The 16,535-nt window shown below is 35.0% G+C and overlaps 2 protein-coding genes and 1 long non-coding RNA gene across 6 annotated transcripts; 2 read left to right on the forward strand and 1 right to left on the reverse strand.

Annotated features, from left to right (window-relative positions):
• Nucleotides 1-1,193: 1,193 nt before the first annotated feature.
• LOC110815682 (uncharacterized) lies at nucleotides 1,194-2,171 on the forward strand. Its single transcript, XM_022043582.2, has one exon. The coding sequence runs from the start codon at nucleotides 1,422-1,424 to the stop codon at nucleotides 1,821-1,823; it is 402 nt and encodes a 133-aa protein (XP_021899274.2). The 5' UTR covers nucleotides 1,194-1,421; the 3' UTR covers nucleotides 1,824-2,171.
• Nucleotides 2,172-2,862: 691 nt separating this feature from the next.
• LOC110815616 (uncharacterized) lies at nucleotides 2,863-13,150 on the reverse strand. Of its 4 annotated transcripts, none has more exons than XR_015813596.1 (6): nucleotides 10,863-11,205; nucleotides 10,632-10,702; nucleotides 5,902-9,410; nucleotides 4,754-4,943; nucleotides 4,444-4,558; nucleotides 2,863-3,166 (listed from the first exon to the last, which is right to left on the reverse strand). It is a non-coding gene; the product is annotated as an uncharacterized LOC110815616 (long non-coding RNA). The 4 variants fall into 4 exon arrangements; XR_015813595.1 differs by having other exon boundaries at nucleotides 5,902-6,028; nucleotides 10,863-11,189; XR_015813594.1 differs by lacking the exon at nucleotides 10,863-11,205 and adding an exon at nucleotides 13,040-13,150 and having other exon boundaries at nucleotides 5,902-10,702.
• LOC148253144 (Cyclophilin-like peptidyl-prolyl cis-trans isomerase family protein) lies at nucleotides 11,182-13,429 on the forward strand. The gene is made up of 2 exons (XM_088208272.1): nucleotides 11,182-11,910; nucleotides 13,063-13,429. Exons 1-2 carry the CDS (start codon nucleotides 11,262-11,264, stop codon nucleotides 13,272-13,274), a joined length of 861 nt encoding a protein of 286 aa, XP_088064398.1. The 5' UTR covers nucleotides 11,182-11,261; the 3' UTR covers nucleotides 13,275-13,429.
• Nucleotides 13,430-16,535: the final 3,106 nt, after the last annotated feature.

The following is a 16,535-nucleotide window of genomic DNA, read 5'->3' on the forward strand; positions in this document are numbered from 1 at the left end:
ATTTCCATTTTTGGGTGCCAATATTTCCATATATACAGAACAAAGAGGTATAAATACATATATATATATATATATATGCATATGCATATTCTTCTTTTGAGGCAATAGTGTAAGTAAATAATTTCTTTCTATGAATTGCACCCATCATACGAAGTAATTAAAATCCACCACCCTAGATAACTCGATTCAGCCTTCCCAAGAATATCCTAGTTATATACGTACATTTGTATATAATATAATATATACATATATATATATATATACGACTCCATAGAACTAAGCAGCTAATCACAAGAACTTGGGAAGACCGTACAATATGAGTCAATAAGTTCCAAACACTCCCTACAAAATTTGAACTTTAAAAAACTCTTTGCTTTCGAGGGAACCGATGTACAAAATATTGCTAGTAAGTGCCTACACCTCCATAAAGCAATATATATATATATATATATGTATATGTATATTTGTAATTTTGTGCGTATGAACTCCACAAAGTAACACATGAGCCCTTGTTCGTAGTGCATATAAGTTTAGTTAATACAAGAATTCGACCGACATATTATTATACACATATCTATATAATATATATATATATATATCATGCAAATATAATCACATGACTGTAAATCTTGCCCCATACACATGGGGATCGAGCATTACTTTTTTTATTTTCGTAATGATGTATGTTAATTAAGGTGGGTATAATTAGAGTTTAAATTAATTAAATTAATAATCTTCATTCAACTTTTTTTTTTACCATAGAAATCATTATTACTATCGAAACGTAAGGAAATATCACAAATGATTACGTAACTTTATATATATATATATATATGTGTGTGTGTGTGTGTGTGTGTGTATATATTCATATTATATACACAAAAAGGAAAAAAATCTAAAATTTTATATGCCATCTATATATTTATATTATATATATATATATATTGGAGACTTACAATTGCGAAACTATTCAAGAGCATCATGCCAACGATCATGTACCCTCTAGGCTACTAATATTTTATATATATATATATATATATATGCAGACAAACACACAAAAGAAGTAAATATAAAAATTTTGTATATTATAACGACTTAAAATTATATATCTATATATATAAAAATAATAGAAAGAAACTCGAAACACGGCCTAAATAAACGAAGCCTAATTGACGTGTAAAAGTCTGAAGTGGAAGACAAGCCCATAGGACACGGCTCTTCCAAAGCTCGTGCCACGCGATTGCCGATTCCCCCGCTCCCCAACAAAAACCATTTCTCCTCCTCCATTATATATCCGCCACTAACTCTCCTTCCTCGACGCCTCTTTGTTCCTTGAACCCCCTCTCAGATTCACTCATAAATCAAGATCCGCAGACACCCATTTACCGGCGCCGGTAAATTCCATCTGGGTCCCAAGGAACATGGCCACCGGAGCTGCAGCCGACGGACTTTTCCGGTGCATCTACGAGGGGTGCATCTCCGGCTGCGACTCCGCCGTCGAACGCCGGCCTTATCATCGGAACTGCAGCTGTGCGCTCCATAATAAATCTCGTCCGGGGAATTCCAACTGCCCTCATTCCAGGTCCAAGACCAAGAACGTCTCGTACCCTGTGAGGAGGTCCTGGAGTGAAGGTTGCTTGGTGTTGGCCGCGGCCGCCGCTTGTAATTCTAACAGCTCGTCGCCGTCTTGTTCTCCGGCGTTTGGAGCGGCAGCAGGGAGGACGACGACGACGACGACGTCGTCGTCTCAACTGGGGTGGGGTAGCGAGCTGGAGGATGATGAAGATCAATATTATAGTAATCGTGTTTCTTTCAAGGTTTGAATACATATATATATATATATGTGGGATATACTTATTCATCTTGAATATATATTAACTTTGGGTTAATTTCTTTTTTTTTTTTCTTTTGGTTGGGTTAGATTTGAGTTTATTTATGTCAAAGACCAGTTGAGACTGGGAGGATGAAAAAATTTTGTACTGTTCCAAGTTTTCTTGATTTGCCAATTTGATTTTTACAGGGCCATTAAAACTCTGTCTCTCTCTCTATATATATATATATATATATCGTGAAAGGGATAAATGGCCTAATAAGTAATCAGATCTGGCATTTGTATCTGGTAATTTATCATGTTTAACCATGTTAATAATAACAGTAACCTCTCTCAGTCTCTTCTTCCTCTTCCTAGTGCTCCTGCCTGTAGAATTTAAGCTCATGTCTTATATATATATATATATATATATATGTCTGTGTGTGAAAGAAAGCTAAGGGTATATTGTTGTAATACACTCGTGAAGTAAATTTCAAGAATTCAAATTGAGTATTCAAGTTGTATTTGTGCTCTGAATTCTTTGACAGCATTATACATGACAAAATCACACAAGCAAACAAGCCATGATTAAATAAATTATTTATTTAAAACATTTGAATTTTTATTAAAGAGATTGAAATTTTGATCAAAATTATACATCGCCATCATAATTTAAAATTTTAAATTTAAATTATTAATAATGTATTATTTGAATTTTATATATGAATAATTATATATATTTTTTAAATTTCTCTCAAGAACAAGTACACCACTCCCCGTCCGACTTGCATGTGTTAAGCATGCCGCCAGCGTTCATCCTGAGCCAGGATCGAACTTTCCATGAGATTCATAGTTGCATTATTTATAGGTTTCTTGTTCGTAGATAAAGTTGATTCGAAATTGTCTTTCATTCTAAGGCATAATTTGTATCTATACGCTTCATATTTATCTAGAGTTCGCTCCCAAAAATATAGCTATCCTTACCCCTTTACGTCAATCCCACGAGCCTCTTGTCCATTCTTATTCGATCATGGCAAATGAGCAAATTAAAATAGAAAAACTCACATTCATTGAGTTTAAGAATAATCAGATTCGAACCGATAATTTTCACCATGTAAAATTGATACTCTATCGCTGAGTTATATCCCTTCTCCCGTTAAGAAATAGAACTTACTAATCCTACGAGAAATTTAAGTTATTAAGAGTGAATTTTCTCGAACTCTAATTAAACCCAGAATTGGAAAATGCAGAAAATTAAAAATCAGAAACTGTGTTTCCCAGAAAAGGCAGAGTAACATGTGATGCACATACCTTACTTTCTATCTAGTCCAGGCTGTTGGTCAAGTGGTCGGTTACCTATTCAATGCACACAAATAATATTTTATTAACTAATTAATTTTCTAAACTGAAAAATAATATTAAATATTTTAGTGAAGAAGTGCTAAATTACATAAATGTCCCTGAAATTTTGGTGAAATTACAATTGAACCAATGAATCTTAAAAATGTGAATTTTTATGTAAGTAAGTATACAAATTATATAGAACATCCAGATGCATTCTAAACATAATCTAAAAATATAATGTAATACTAAAATTATATAGAATAACTAAGTGCATTGTAAATATACGCTAAAAATATGATATAAGAGGTCAATCTCAAAAACAACAAAAAAATCTCGAGTCTAATGGTTAATCCTTAATAAATTATGAGGGAAAAGAAATTTAAGTCATGGTGCTCACAAGCGTAAGTTTAAAGAGTATCAAATAGCCTTTGTTACCTTCTCTCCCCTCTTACTTCCCCCTCTCTAAATGAGTGAAAAGAGAGTTTGGCTACCATATCAGCCAAATATCATTTGATAAAAGTATAGCAGCAACAGCTCGATGGAAAGCATACACAACCACGATGAACTCTATCGTTTTGTCTCCATGAGATTTTATGGGAAAAGAGAAGAAAAGGAATTCAAGTGCTTTTTAGAAAATATCAATGTTTAGATGAAGGGAGTTTTATAGCTATGATTTATAAAGAAGTTAAAAAAATAAAAAATAAAAAGAAATATTCCTGATTGAAATATCCGAATGAACTGGCATCTTATCATTATCTTTACTCGCAGAATTTGGAAGAGTAATTGGCAGATATTCACTGGGTTTCACAAGGAATGGAGGAACCAGGATCACATTTGAATAAGGTAATAGATGTTGCTGGCAAGTAGAAAGATAAAAAAGGCAGGACACCACCATCACTATCCTACTATTCTAGCCAAAAAAAAAAGAGAAAGAACTAAAAAAAAGAAGGAAAACTTGGGATTTAGCTTCCACCGGTTAAGTCAGACTTAGAAATAGAAACTAGATCCTCATTGCATTGGGGAAATCGCCAAGCGAAAGCAAAAGAAACAAGGCTGTTTTTGGTCCTTTCTAGTAACTTTGTTAACAAAAAATGCTTTCCTGGAAAAAACTATGCCAAAAAGCTCATTTTTTACCGCAACTTCCAAAAGAAAAGGGAAAAAAAAGAAAAACATTGTTTTTCAAGCCAAGCCACTCTCTGATCTTTCTAAATGTAAAACTTAGGCACTATATAGAAATGGACTTTCCTAGAAAAACATATTTTTCTTAGTCTAGCAAGAATCTTACACACCAAAGCTTTCTTGAGATCCTCGGAGGAAGCTCCGGACTAACACAAAGTAGTTGTGAGTAGAATTCCTGCCACACGTAATAAAACCTCAGTGCTGCTTCCCTGCTCTATATAAACCCTGCAAAACCATGTAGAATAATACATTAACTAAACCCATCTACAGATCCACACCTATAGCAAGTTTACACAGGGAAAGAGAGGAGAGGAGAGGAGAGAAGAGACAATGGCCACTGGAGCAGCAGACATGATGCTCCGGTGTGTCTTTAACGGAAGCTTAGGAATACATGAAATAGAGATTGAGCGAAGGCCATACCATCGAAATTGCGGCTGTGCACTGCATAATTTGAAAGGCGTATATCCAAACGTTTGTTTCCAGAAAAGGAATATAACATTCCCTAAGAAACAGGGCTGGATCAATTGTTCCTTGTCTCTATCAGCTTCCCAGTTCTCTCTTCAATCTTCTGTTCTCAATGAATCACCAAGTAGATGCAGAGAAGAGGCAACTGTTTCATCACATAGATGAGATAAATACGTTGGCTTAATAAAGCCAAATAGATACAGGTTAGGAATTTATAGACTCTTGTATCTTCTTCTTCTTCTTCTTCTTCTTCTTTTTTGTTACTTATATTTCTTTCATCTCGATTGCTCCTCAACTCGAGTTAAATGAATTCACCATGATCATTACCAAAAGCAAAATTTATTCTGGCTCCATTCCAGTAAATATAGGAATGCTCGAGGTAACTTTTTATTGCTATCATTTTCTTTTTGGTAATGCTAGACGTACAAGTAATCAATCAAGTTAAAATTTTGTCCATCTCCCCATTGTGATTTTAGAGTTTGCAAGGGCAATGCAGCAAACTAATTTAGGATCGTTTTGCCATATGTCTTCCCAGAACCCAAGGAACACAAGTATTCAAGTAAAATAGATTAGTGAGGGAGAAATTATTAACCGCTCCAATAGCAGGTTGCCCCATGAATTTTATTGGTTTATTTCAAATTTTTGTCAAAAGATTGCCTGATGCAGATTAACAAAAACCTGAAGTGGTCAGTTTTCAGCACAGCAACTTCCCAATATCCCATTAGACCAGTTAGTTGCCCACACAAAATCTCTGAATAATGCATCAACGGAATTATGACTGACACCAGCCTCCATACAACTTTTGCATTTTAAGTTACAAAATCTAAAAGGAAAAGGCAAAAACATTGGCTATGACAATTTCATATCCTTGATTTGGTATGAGTGGAGCAAAGGCATCTAGCTGGCTGTCATCAATCTATCCAGTGAAAACTTGGGGAGAGCATAAGTTTTCCTAAACTAAGAATTATCACGCACCAAAAATGGTAAACTAGGTAAAATAAATAATACAAGATGGAAATGAGAATTGTTCGCATCACACTAGACTCTAGTAGCATTGCCTCAAAGCTAGAACAAGTATATTAGTTCCATGGCTCTGAGATTACCTGGCCTGTATCAGTAAGCTGTAGAGTTACAGCTTTTGGAGTCTGGAGATTTGAAGTCAATAGTGCTACATTACATAAATGAAGCATTCTGTAAAATTAGCCGACTATGTTTTATGAAATGGTATATCTGGAAGAAAAAAAGAAGATCTGTCAAAATGGCAATCAGCTTCTGATATCATCTCCAGACAAGTAGAGATGCAAATGTTGAACTTGAGTGTATAATCTAGTTTATAGATGCACATATTGAAGGCGTACATAATACTCAAATGGGCAGCCAGGCAAATTTTTGCCATACACTACTCCGTTTTCTCTTTGATATCTGTCAATTTAAAACTTACGCCATTGGTAAATGACTAGATCCCATTCTATAGAATTTCAGAGAACATACCGAAAGAAGAATGAACATATTAAGAAATAGAAAGGTCTTGTGACAGTAATAACTTTCATCATTTCCCATAAATTGACAACCCCAAATTGCCCTTCATAAAAGAACAATGTGACAGAAGTGAATAAAAGCAAAAGCCAGGATGGAAAGAAGTCAGTTGGGCAGGGTCAAGTCTCTTATGAAAGCATAGTTTCAAAGCAGACAAATATTATGTGGGAACAAAATCATGTTCATCAATATCAAAGCACATCCAAGACTATCCATCTGAAGACAATGGCAGTCTCGCTTTTCTCCCTCTATTCCTTGCCGTCCCATTTCATCAGTTGAACAATGCACCTAGTAAACAACACAAGAAGATAGGTAGGTGTGTCTAAAACATCACATGGCATCCAACCGTACAATTCAAAGATTTGACAAGGACATTGTTTCTTTAGCAAGAAATCGACATATAAGTACAAAAGACATAAGGTGGAAATCCCAATTTTCCCCATTTCGAGAGTAAATCATATACTGATTGATTCTGAAAGTTATCATCTTGACCTTTCTCACTCCAATGATTTTTTATATGTACGGTAGAACCATTAAACATTATACGTGGACAGTCAAAAGCATAAAGCAATGAAACCTCAAAAGCTGTATACTTAATGTAATGTGCCGTATCTTTTTTTTGAGTGTAAAGAAGATACCATAGACAAAAGGCATCAAAGGGTTGACACCCAAGTGAATAAGGGAGAATTTACAAGAAGGCATCAGCCAGAATATTAAAATGTCCCTGAGATCTTCTTCGTTGTAAAAAGGACCATTGAACAAAATATGAGGTCTGGAGCCAGCAATGTCTGATCCTGAAATGATGTGTCCAACTTATTTGTTTACAAAGTACAAATTGAAAATACAAAAGTTTCATTGACTTTCTATCCGGGTTTATAGAGGACCTTAGCATTTAAAACCATAAAAAAATTGTAGAAACAGAGTAATGCAAACCAAAAAATTTGTGAATGAGTACCTTCCAAGTGTGGAATAAAGATTTCCTGTCACCTAATTCCATGAAAAACGGAGGAGCCAAAGAAAGGACACAGCTTGTATTCTTTTAATATTTCCTATATATTTACTCCAGTTCATCTGTCTGAACGTGCAGGTTGTATCTGCAGAGACCAAGTTTTCAACCCCCCACCCCCGCCAAACCAGCAAGTTAAGAAGACACTTTCCTTGTTTGTTCTTTTTCCTTCTTCCTGAGTTGCTAGGCCTGTTAAAACTTCCAGCACACAAAAATTGTTTTCTGGGAGGATATTTTATTCTTCCCTGCTTTGTGTATATTCTCCTTTTCTCTTAACATTATTTCTTGTTCTACAAAAAATAGAATTTTTACATAATTCATGACCTAGATTCCAAAACTTAGCAGGTAATAAAGTACATTACATTATTGAATAAAAAATAGTACATGGTTTATCACCATTTGTCTCTTCTGCCAAAGTTGCTAATGCCAGGTAATGAATGTTTTCCCCATTACAAAATGCCTATTTTAGAATTCAATTCTATATTTCACCATTCAGTGGGCCATATATAACATCTTAAAAAACAAAGAAAATATATTGGCACTCATCTAGATTTAAGGAAACATTCTTCACATCCGGTATCAGGATACAATTGAAATCCACATTTGACCATTCGGTGGGCCATATATAACATCTTTAAAACAGAAAGACAATATATTGGCACTCGTTGGATTTAACAAAACATTCTTCACATTGGAAATCAAGATACAATTGTCTACTCAAAAAAAAAAAAAAGGACTCGAGATACAATAGGAATCCAAGATACAATGGTTTCAATCAGTAAAAGAAGAGACAATATTAAAGTAAATACATATGCAAAGAAGTGACAAATGAAACATTCCCTTTAAGTGATGTCATGCTAGAACATGAAAGAAAAATTACTGGTGAAACATTTGCTTTAGCGGATGATATACTTGAATTAAGTTCTTGCATTTGAAAGTCACCTACATTACAAATAATTATAAATGAGAATATCAATTCTAACGAGTCAATTAAACATTGTTCAGAAGAAAACAACACTCAAGACTCTCCATCTATAATGAATTCCAAAGTCAAAGCAAAACAAGACAAGCTAAGTCAGCATCCTCTGTTCCTAGGTTGGCTCTTTATCCATGTTTCCAAGAATTAGGCCACGATTGGAAAGTTCCCCTTGAAATATATGTTTACCATAATTCTAAACTGCTCTGAAGAATTGTCTGGACCTGTTGTAACTTTTATTCTATAAGAAAGTAGCTATACAATATTTTCTTCTATAGGCAACTTCCAAATTCTTCCTCTAGGAAATCTGCTACCCTACTCTATATGCAGTAAACATAGAATACCAGCTCTCAACATTTCAAATCATTATATAAAACCAATCCACTCCAATAACATAAAAAGATCCACAGACACAGGAAAGGAAAACTTCAAAAGTGAAGCAGTGGAGATGATGCTTCGGTGTGTCATTGCTGTAAGCATTCCATTGCAAAACTTGGATATTGAGCGGAGGCCATATCACCGCAACTGCAGTTGTGCATTACACAAGCTGCAAAGCATTTGCCAAAATGTTTGTTCTCAACAAAGGAACACTTTGTTCCTCAAGAAACAATCACAGGATGGAGGTTCTTTATCTATAAAAGCTTTGAAGTTCTTTTGTCAATCTTCTCCTCTCAGTATTTTATCAATCAAGCAAAGAGAGGATAACAAGGGTCCCTTACCAAGCAGAGGACAGAAGTTTGTGGAAGACTTGACAAATCCAAGTTAGAGACACACAGTAAATACAGAGAAGCAACTGCTATATATGTTTTTCGCTATTTCTATACCAGATGCATTTGATGTCAAGATAATAATAATGTTGAAAGGAATTCTACATAGCATCATATTAAGCTCAGTCCCATATAACATCATGCCTACCTTTATAAATAAAGAGAGAAGAAAAATCAAGAGAAAAATTTTTGCTTCTTCAAGTCTTCAGATTTCTAGGGTCCGAATATTTCAATGTTAGGTTGATATCCAACACCTTTCCTGGTTTTGTTTCATCAAATGGACTCAAGAATATTCCTTCTATCTGTCGGAACATTGTTTACCTGCCACTGTGCATGAATAAAGCAGCTTAAGCAGACTAAACCCCAAAAATATTGCAGCACTTGCATCACTGGTAGACATGCATCTTAATGGATCAGTTCTCAAGAATAAGTGCTTAGGTTATGTCAATCAGTTCACTCTGACCTGTTGGATTCCTAAACCTGGCTCTTAATAGGACATAAAAATATGCTCCAGTGTGAAGTGGATATAACTCATCTATTGTCATTACATTTTTTTTCCACCAAGAATTTTCTAGATCCATAGTTGCAGAAGATTATACTATTACTCAACACCAAAATGCCTGTATGAATATTTATTTTCCAGCCAAACCCAAATTTCACCATTCACCAAATCACACACATAGGATCCCTAAACAATGTTAAAATGCAACATTTATTTAAATTGAAAGAAACCCACGTGGAATTTGGAACTAAGACATTTGATCCCGCAGAAAGCCATCAAAATTGAGGTTGAATTAAAGTTGCTTTTTTAAATTTTAGAAGTATGAAGCTCCACTATTGCTTGATCCTTGAAGGGTTTCATGTTTGGGAGAAGCTTTGTAACTAGCAATGTTACACTTAAACTTTCTATTCAACTGAAATAATCACCGACCTCACAAGTAAAAACAAAATTGGAATTACCTTTTGACAAGCCGATTTAAGAAACATTTATTCAGGTGTAAAAAACAATAAAATCCTAGCTTGCTATAAATTCCAAGCAAAGCCAAACTAGACTGCTGCCTTTGTTCCCATGAGGCAACGAGTCTCTTGGTCTCTCTAACGATAAATATAATTTGCATGCTACCCAAGATACTAATATTTAAAAGTTACATTGACAAGCTCGTGAGATCATTTCAATCCGATTCCTCTTTCAATTCCAAATACCTAACGTGTGCAGCACATGAAACCTTAGATGCTACCTTGGCAACTTTATAAGAACCCTATTACTAAAACATTCAGTACTTCAAGCACATTTCTTTAAGTAACCATGAAGTCCCTCTAATTAGCTTATTTAGTCTCAGCTCATACGACTAAAAGAATCCAATAATAATTTGTGGACACTACCATGAATACAACGAAAATCGAGACTTCAATTTATACCTAAAGTTTTACATTAGCCACTCGTGTACTCTGTTCCTGTGTTTATTATATTCACATGATGACTATTGCAGTATCGCGCGCGCGTCTATATAATACGTATATGTGTAAGCACTGCAGAAGGACGTGTACCTCTCGGAAAAAGAAAAAACGCGCGCGGAATCGAAGACCGTGCTCCACTCGAAGAATGGCATCAACAAGCTCTGTCAAATCGATAGAAAGAAAATCCGTCAAAAGTAGAAATTATTTAAAAATCACGCTATAGTTTACGGTCGTAAAATCACAACATGAGAGAAACCAGATACAACTAAGCATATAAAATTTGCTTGTAATTTTTGTTTGGCAGCTGAGAAATCGTCTCACCGCAGCAAATATTTTCCGAAATTTGTATCTTTTCTTACAATCTCTGTTTAACTAACCGAAAAGCAAGCACGGTTGGAAGACAATCAGGTGCCTGCTGGACGGTTTCTCGGGATGGATTCTGAGAGAAATGGTGTTCGGCGGGGGAGAAACGAATATGCAGTTTAAATTTTAAAAAACTTGTATATATATAACCATATTTTAAATATTTTTAAAATCATATTTTGGACGGCTTTGATTGTTTTTCTCTAATCCAACGGTTATGAATGGCAACACAGTACCAATTAGCGGGTGGAGTGGGACCCACTAATCACCGACCAATCACAACTTCCCGTTCGCACTCCCTCCCTCCTCCCTCCTGGCTCATCCCTTACCAGCCATGTCCTCCCCGTCTCCATCTCCATGGCCTCCTCCCTGATTCCCGTTACTCCCCCTTCCCTTACCTTCCACAACCATGTCTCCTCCTCCGCCATCAGCCGCCGGACTCTCCTCCTCTCCACTACCCTCAGCCCCCTCACCTCCTCCGCCTCTCCATCTATTGATACCACCATCACCGATCGAATCTTCATGGACTTCTCCATCTGCCCTACCTACTTTCGCACCCTTTCGGACTCCAACCTCCCCTCCCCTCTCTGTTCCGAGCCTACTCCCTTAGGCCGTCTTGTTCTTGGCCTCTACGGTCACCTTGTTCCTCTCACCGTCTCCACCTTCAAGCTCATGTGCACCTCTTCATCCTACAAGAACACTCTTGTCCACAAGATATTCCCCGGCCAATTCTTCCTGGCCGGCCGTCAAGGCCGCAAGGAGAAAGGCGAGGTCCATCTTCCCTCGCTCGACCTCCCTCGCAACACCGAGACTGTTGATTCCAAGGCCTTCTTGCTTACGCATTCCAGGCCCGGCGTCGTTTCGCTTTGCTTGTCGGAGAACGACGATGACGAAGACATTAGGCTCGATCCTAATTATAGGAATGTTGAGTTTTTGATCACCACTGGACCTGGCCCCTGCCCCCAGCTCGATAGCAAGAACATTGTCTTCGGCACCGTCCTTGAAGGTAAATTTCCCAATTCTTAGTTTCAGATACTGTATGCACAGTACCCCCAGTTAGGTTATGCATAAACTTTTAGACTGAAAGAACATCTGTATGGTAAACTGATTTTCTTTCTTTCCAGAACTAAAGTTACTCTGGTCTTCTGCTGTATTTTGTTCTTGATGGTACTTGACAGCCAAAGTGAAAATCGTTTAGGCTAGTTTTGGAGCCAATGAACTTCATTTGTGGAATTTATTTGAAAATTTACATTGATGTCATTTATGATATAAAAGATGATAAAATCGAACTTCTAAAAGATTTTAGGTGGGTTATATTTCAAATTCCTTCAAAATGGAGTTCATTTGTTCCAATCATGACCTTAGTTTGTGGTGTTGAGGCTTGAGAGTGTATCTGGTTAAACAAGTTCAATTTGTTTGATAACGAATTTATTTCTCAATATTGCGGTGTTAACTGGACATTGTAATAGGCTTCAATGCATAATTATTCTAACTCAAGTCTATTTGAAGTTTCTTATGGTCAGTTATGAAGTAATATTTTCTAGCACCTCTTATGTGTTTAATGAAAAACTATTGGCTATGTTTGGGCAAATGAGTTCCAAAAGAATTACAGAATTCCTTACTGATCTGCTTTTTGTTCACATCTAAATTTCAAAGATTAACATATAGATATGCAATAACTTTTGAATCCTTTTGTTTGTGTGTTACAAGCGTATTGTGAACACCATTAAGTTTCATGTTGGATAATTGGTATTACAGGCTTTTGGATTCTTGAGAAAGAGACATCTCTTGGATAGAACAGGGAAAAACTAGAATCAAATGTTTATTGTGGAAAGAACCTAGAGTGAGAACCTTACAATGGTTTGACTTTTCAATTATGCTCATAAAAATTATGATTTGGGATCTAACCCAAATTTTTAAATTTCTTGTGCTTCTACTGTCGACTAATCAAATCTACAAAGCTCAAAACTGTCATTATTATCATAGCTTGCTGGTTCAGAAATCAGAAGGGGGCATGGAATTTTAAACCCTGTTGCCCCCACCTGATCTACATGAACAAGAATGTATAATGAGTCTGTGCACAAGAAGGAAGAGAAGGTGAAACGGTTATTACTAGCATAGACTGTATCGCTCACCTCTAATTCGAATTGAATTTCAGGGTTGGATGTTGTGACAGCCATAGCTTCAATTCCCACCTACAAACCATCAGAAAGGATTCGTCAATTCAACGATTTGGCAGAGTTTCTTGGAGACGAGAGAGCCCAGAATGCCCGTACCATATGGAACAGGCCTCTGAAAACTGTTTATATTAGTGACTGTGGAGAGCTCAAAGTCACAAAACCTTCCCTTTCCCCTCCTAGTCTCCCTTAAACATATAATTGATTTATTCAGGCTCTGTGCTATTCATGTGTATGTATAATAATATCTTAGCTCTTCTACATAACTTGCTCCTCCTCAAAAAGGGTTTTGTATGAAGCTCAATGTGAAAGGGATTAGAATATACTGCAATTGAGCAGAATTATTTATTTCTTGAGTTCATTTAACATTTTCTCCTATAGGGTGGCCAACAAACATGCTCAAGCCCAAGCTATCATTTCCGTTCAAATTGATCCTACACTCGAACTTGGCCAGAAGGAGAAGAAAGGTATGATCTCCAATTTAGCCAAGAAAAGGTAAAATGTATCAAAAATTCCAATATAATGTGCTTTTACATAATACACCATTTTCATTCTCTCTTAATTCGTACGCAAGTATTCTGAGAGATTCGTACTTTTACGTTATTATATATGTTATCGCTCTTCCATCGATAACACGATCCCAAAACCTTCGTCAATGTATTTAGGAAAGATAGTAATGTACTCTGGACACATACCGTGAAATCAGTACATAGATTGTATATCTGTGCATGTTGATAGTATTTAACTGAGATCACTCTTTGAAATGTGTATCGAAATTATTATTGTCATTGAATTCCTAGAAAATGCACATTTTCCTACACCTACCATACTGAAACTGTAGACCCAGAAGAACTTCAGGACCATACTTAAAGATCATTTTCCTACACCTACCGTACTGAAACTATAGACCCAGAAGAACTGTGAGGACTATACTTGAAGATCATTTGGAGTGAAGCTGATTAGGTAAAGTGTTCTTAATCCTATCACCTTGACATGGTTGAAATTTCATTTTTGAGTTTGAACTTTCACAGAGGTGAAACTAAGAATCTGACCAACATGGCAACGTGCGCTCGTACTTTCCATTCAGAAATTATTGTGTACTTCTGAGAGCATAAATGGCTTTAAAGTACTCTCTCTGCATTTGATTTCTGTATTTTTACTTTTGTGAAAAAAAGAAGTCTGATGGGTCCTGAATAGTTATCGTCCTTGCAAGGCCAGTTGATGAGCAGACTGCAAATGATGTAAATTTCTTGGCTGCTAGTTATTGTTGTCTCTTAGATTCAGTGAAAAAAAAAAATGTACACGCCACTATTTACTTCAATGGGTACTAATTCTATTGCTCTATATATATATATATATAAGTATGAAATATTAAATTATAACAAAAAAAAAATATCATGAATGATAATATTGGATTAAATGATGAAAAGAATCTAGGACCACTTAACGCATTCTGTACAAAGCATTATTGTCATCCAAACGAGGCCTAGAAAAATGCCAACTACTTGTGGGTATGGTACGGTCAACAATGTTTATTTTTGAAGAAGAAGACACTGGTTTCATCAATAATGGGGTTACATTATGTCTAGTTATCCGATGCACGACTCTCCTCTACCGTATAATATATATATACAGCACCAGCAATATGTAATTTTATTGTTTGTGTCTTTGCAAAGATACATACACACATATTGCACAACAAAACTCAGTTTTTTTTTTAAGTCTTGGTTCTTTTTTTTTTCAAGGTATTATTCGATTTGGTTATGGATGTACTTAGAGGTCCTACAAATTTATAAGTTCGGATTAAATCGGGTTCATTCAAATCAAATCCGATTAACACTATTCTATTCGACTTTCGGGTCATCTTTTTTTTTTAAAAAAAAAAAGATGGTTACTATACGATTGGTTTTCGATTGAGTTTTGTTAAAATCGAGTTCACTTCGAATACAAAATACAATAATCTAAAACTAACCTAGACCTGAAACAAATTTATAAGTAAGTAGTTTTAGTTGTACGGTGTAAGCTCTCTTTGTGAAACTCACACATTTCGATTGAGTTTTGTTAAAATCGAGCTCACTTCGAATACAAAATACAATAATCTAAAATTACTCTAGACCCGAAACAAATTTATAAGTAAGTAGTTTTATTTGTAGGGTAAGAGCTCTCTTTGTGAAACTCACAGAAATGCCATGGATTGTATGGGAACTAAAAGATCATAGTGGAGAAAGATGCCATGAAAACCAAAATTGCCAAACAAAAATATCAAAGAGTGAAGAAGAAGAAGACAAGGGACAAAATCTGACTTTTACCTTGAAATGTTGAAACATGCTTTAATTTTCCCCTGCTCTTCGTATCAAATCAACCACCTTATTATTTTCAGACACGTGTCTCTCTGCATTTGTCAGAGGAACATCGCCATGTCTCTAAACTCTTAACATATATATATATATGTATATGTATATATATATATATATGTTTATTTAAGGAAAAATTAATTTCCCATATTCTTTTTTTTTTTAAATTAAGAGGTATAAGTTAGTAAAATTAAAGGAAATTAACATACCTAAATTTTGGAATTTTTTAATTAAAAAAATTATTTTATTAAATTTTTATGATTATTCTAATTAAAAAAATTTTAATTGTTACGTAATATTTTTTTTTGTTCAAAAATATAATTAAATTTAGTAAAATTTATAAATGCAATATTATTCTAATAGTAAAATATTTAATTTTTAAAAAATTTAAATTTAGTATATTAATAATTTTAAAATAAATTATAACTCTTAAAGTGTAGAAAACATTGAACCTACATAATGTATAATTTAGGAATAAAAAAAAAGTATTATTTTATATTTTCGGAAAATTAATTGGTAAAATATATATATATTTTTTATTAAATCTAACAGTTTCATGAAGTTGTCTTTCGGTGAATACTAATATGTTTCTACGGACCTGATTTGTTGGTCGTTCCATTCTTCGAAGTGGTCCATGAAACGTGAGATTGACACGTAAGCGATGTCCTTGTCATGAGTTTTGATAACATGCGCCGGAGGTGCTTCGTTAATAGTAACCCTTTTTCTACAGAATAATTACTTCTTCTTTTTTTTACTGTATCATATCTAATTAATATTTTTTTTATATAATGAAAAATATACAAGCTTAGGTCATACACAGTCTAAGTTATGACACACCGACTAAGTCGTCACTAGTGAGTCGAACAAGATCGGCGAGAAGTAGGTTGTGGGAGTGCAATTCAAGAGGTTTCGAAAAAATATGGTTAGCTAAAAAATCTGTACAATAATTTTTTTTTTTTTTTCGGTAAACATACTGAATTTGAACCGTTCAATTTTTAATCAAACGAAATTTAATAGTTTGAACAAAATTAGAGTAAACATTGATCTGAATCGATTCCTAACAGATGATTCTATTCAGAACCTTAACCGCAAACAGACTT

Source organism: Carica papaya, chromosome 7 (assembly GCF_054855325.1).
Source record: "Carica papaya isolate Zhongbai chromosome 7, ASM5485532v1, whole genome shotgun sequence".
NCBI classification, from domain to species: Eukaryota; Viridiplantae; Streptophyta; class Magnoliopsida; order Brassicales; family Caricaceae; genus Carica; species Carica papaya.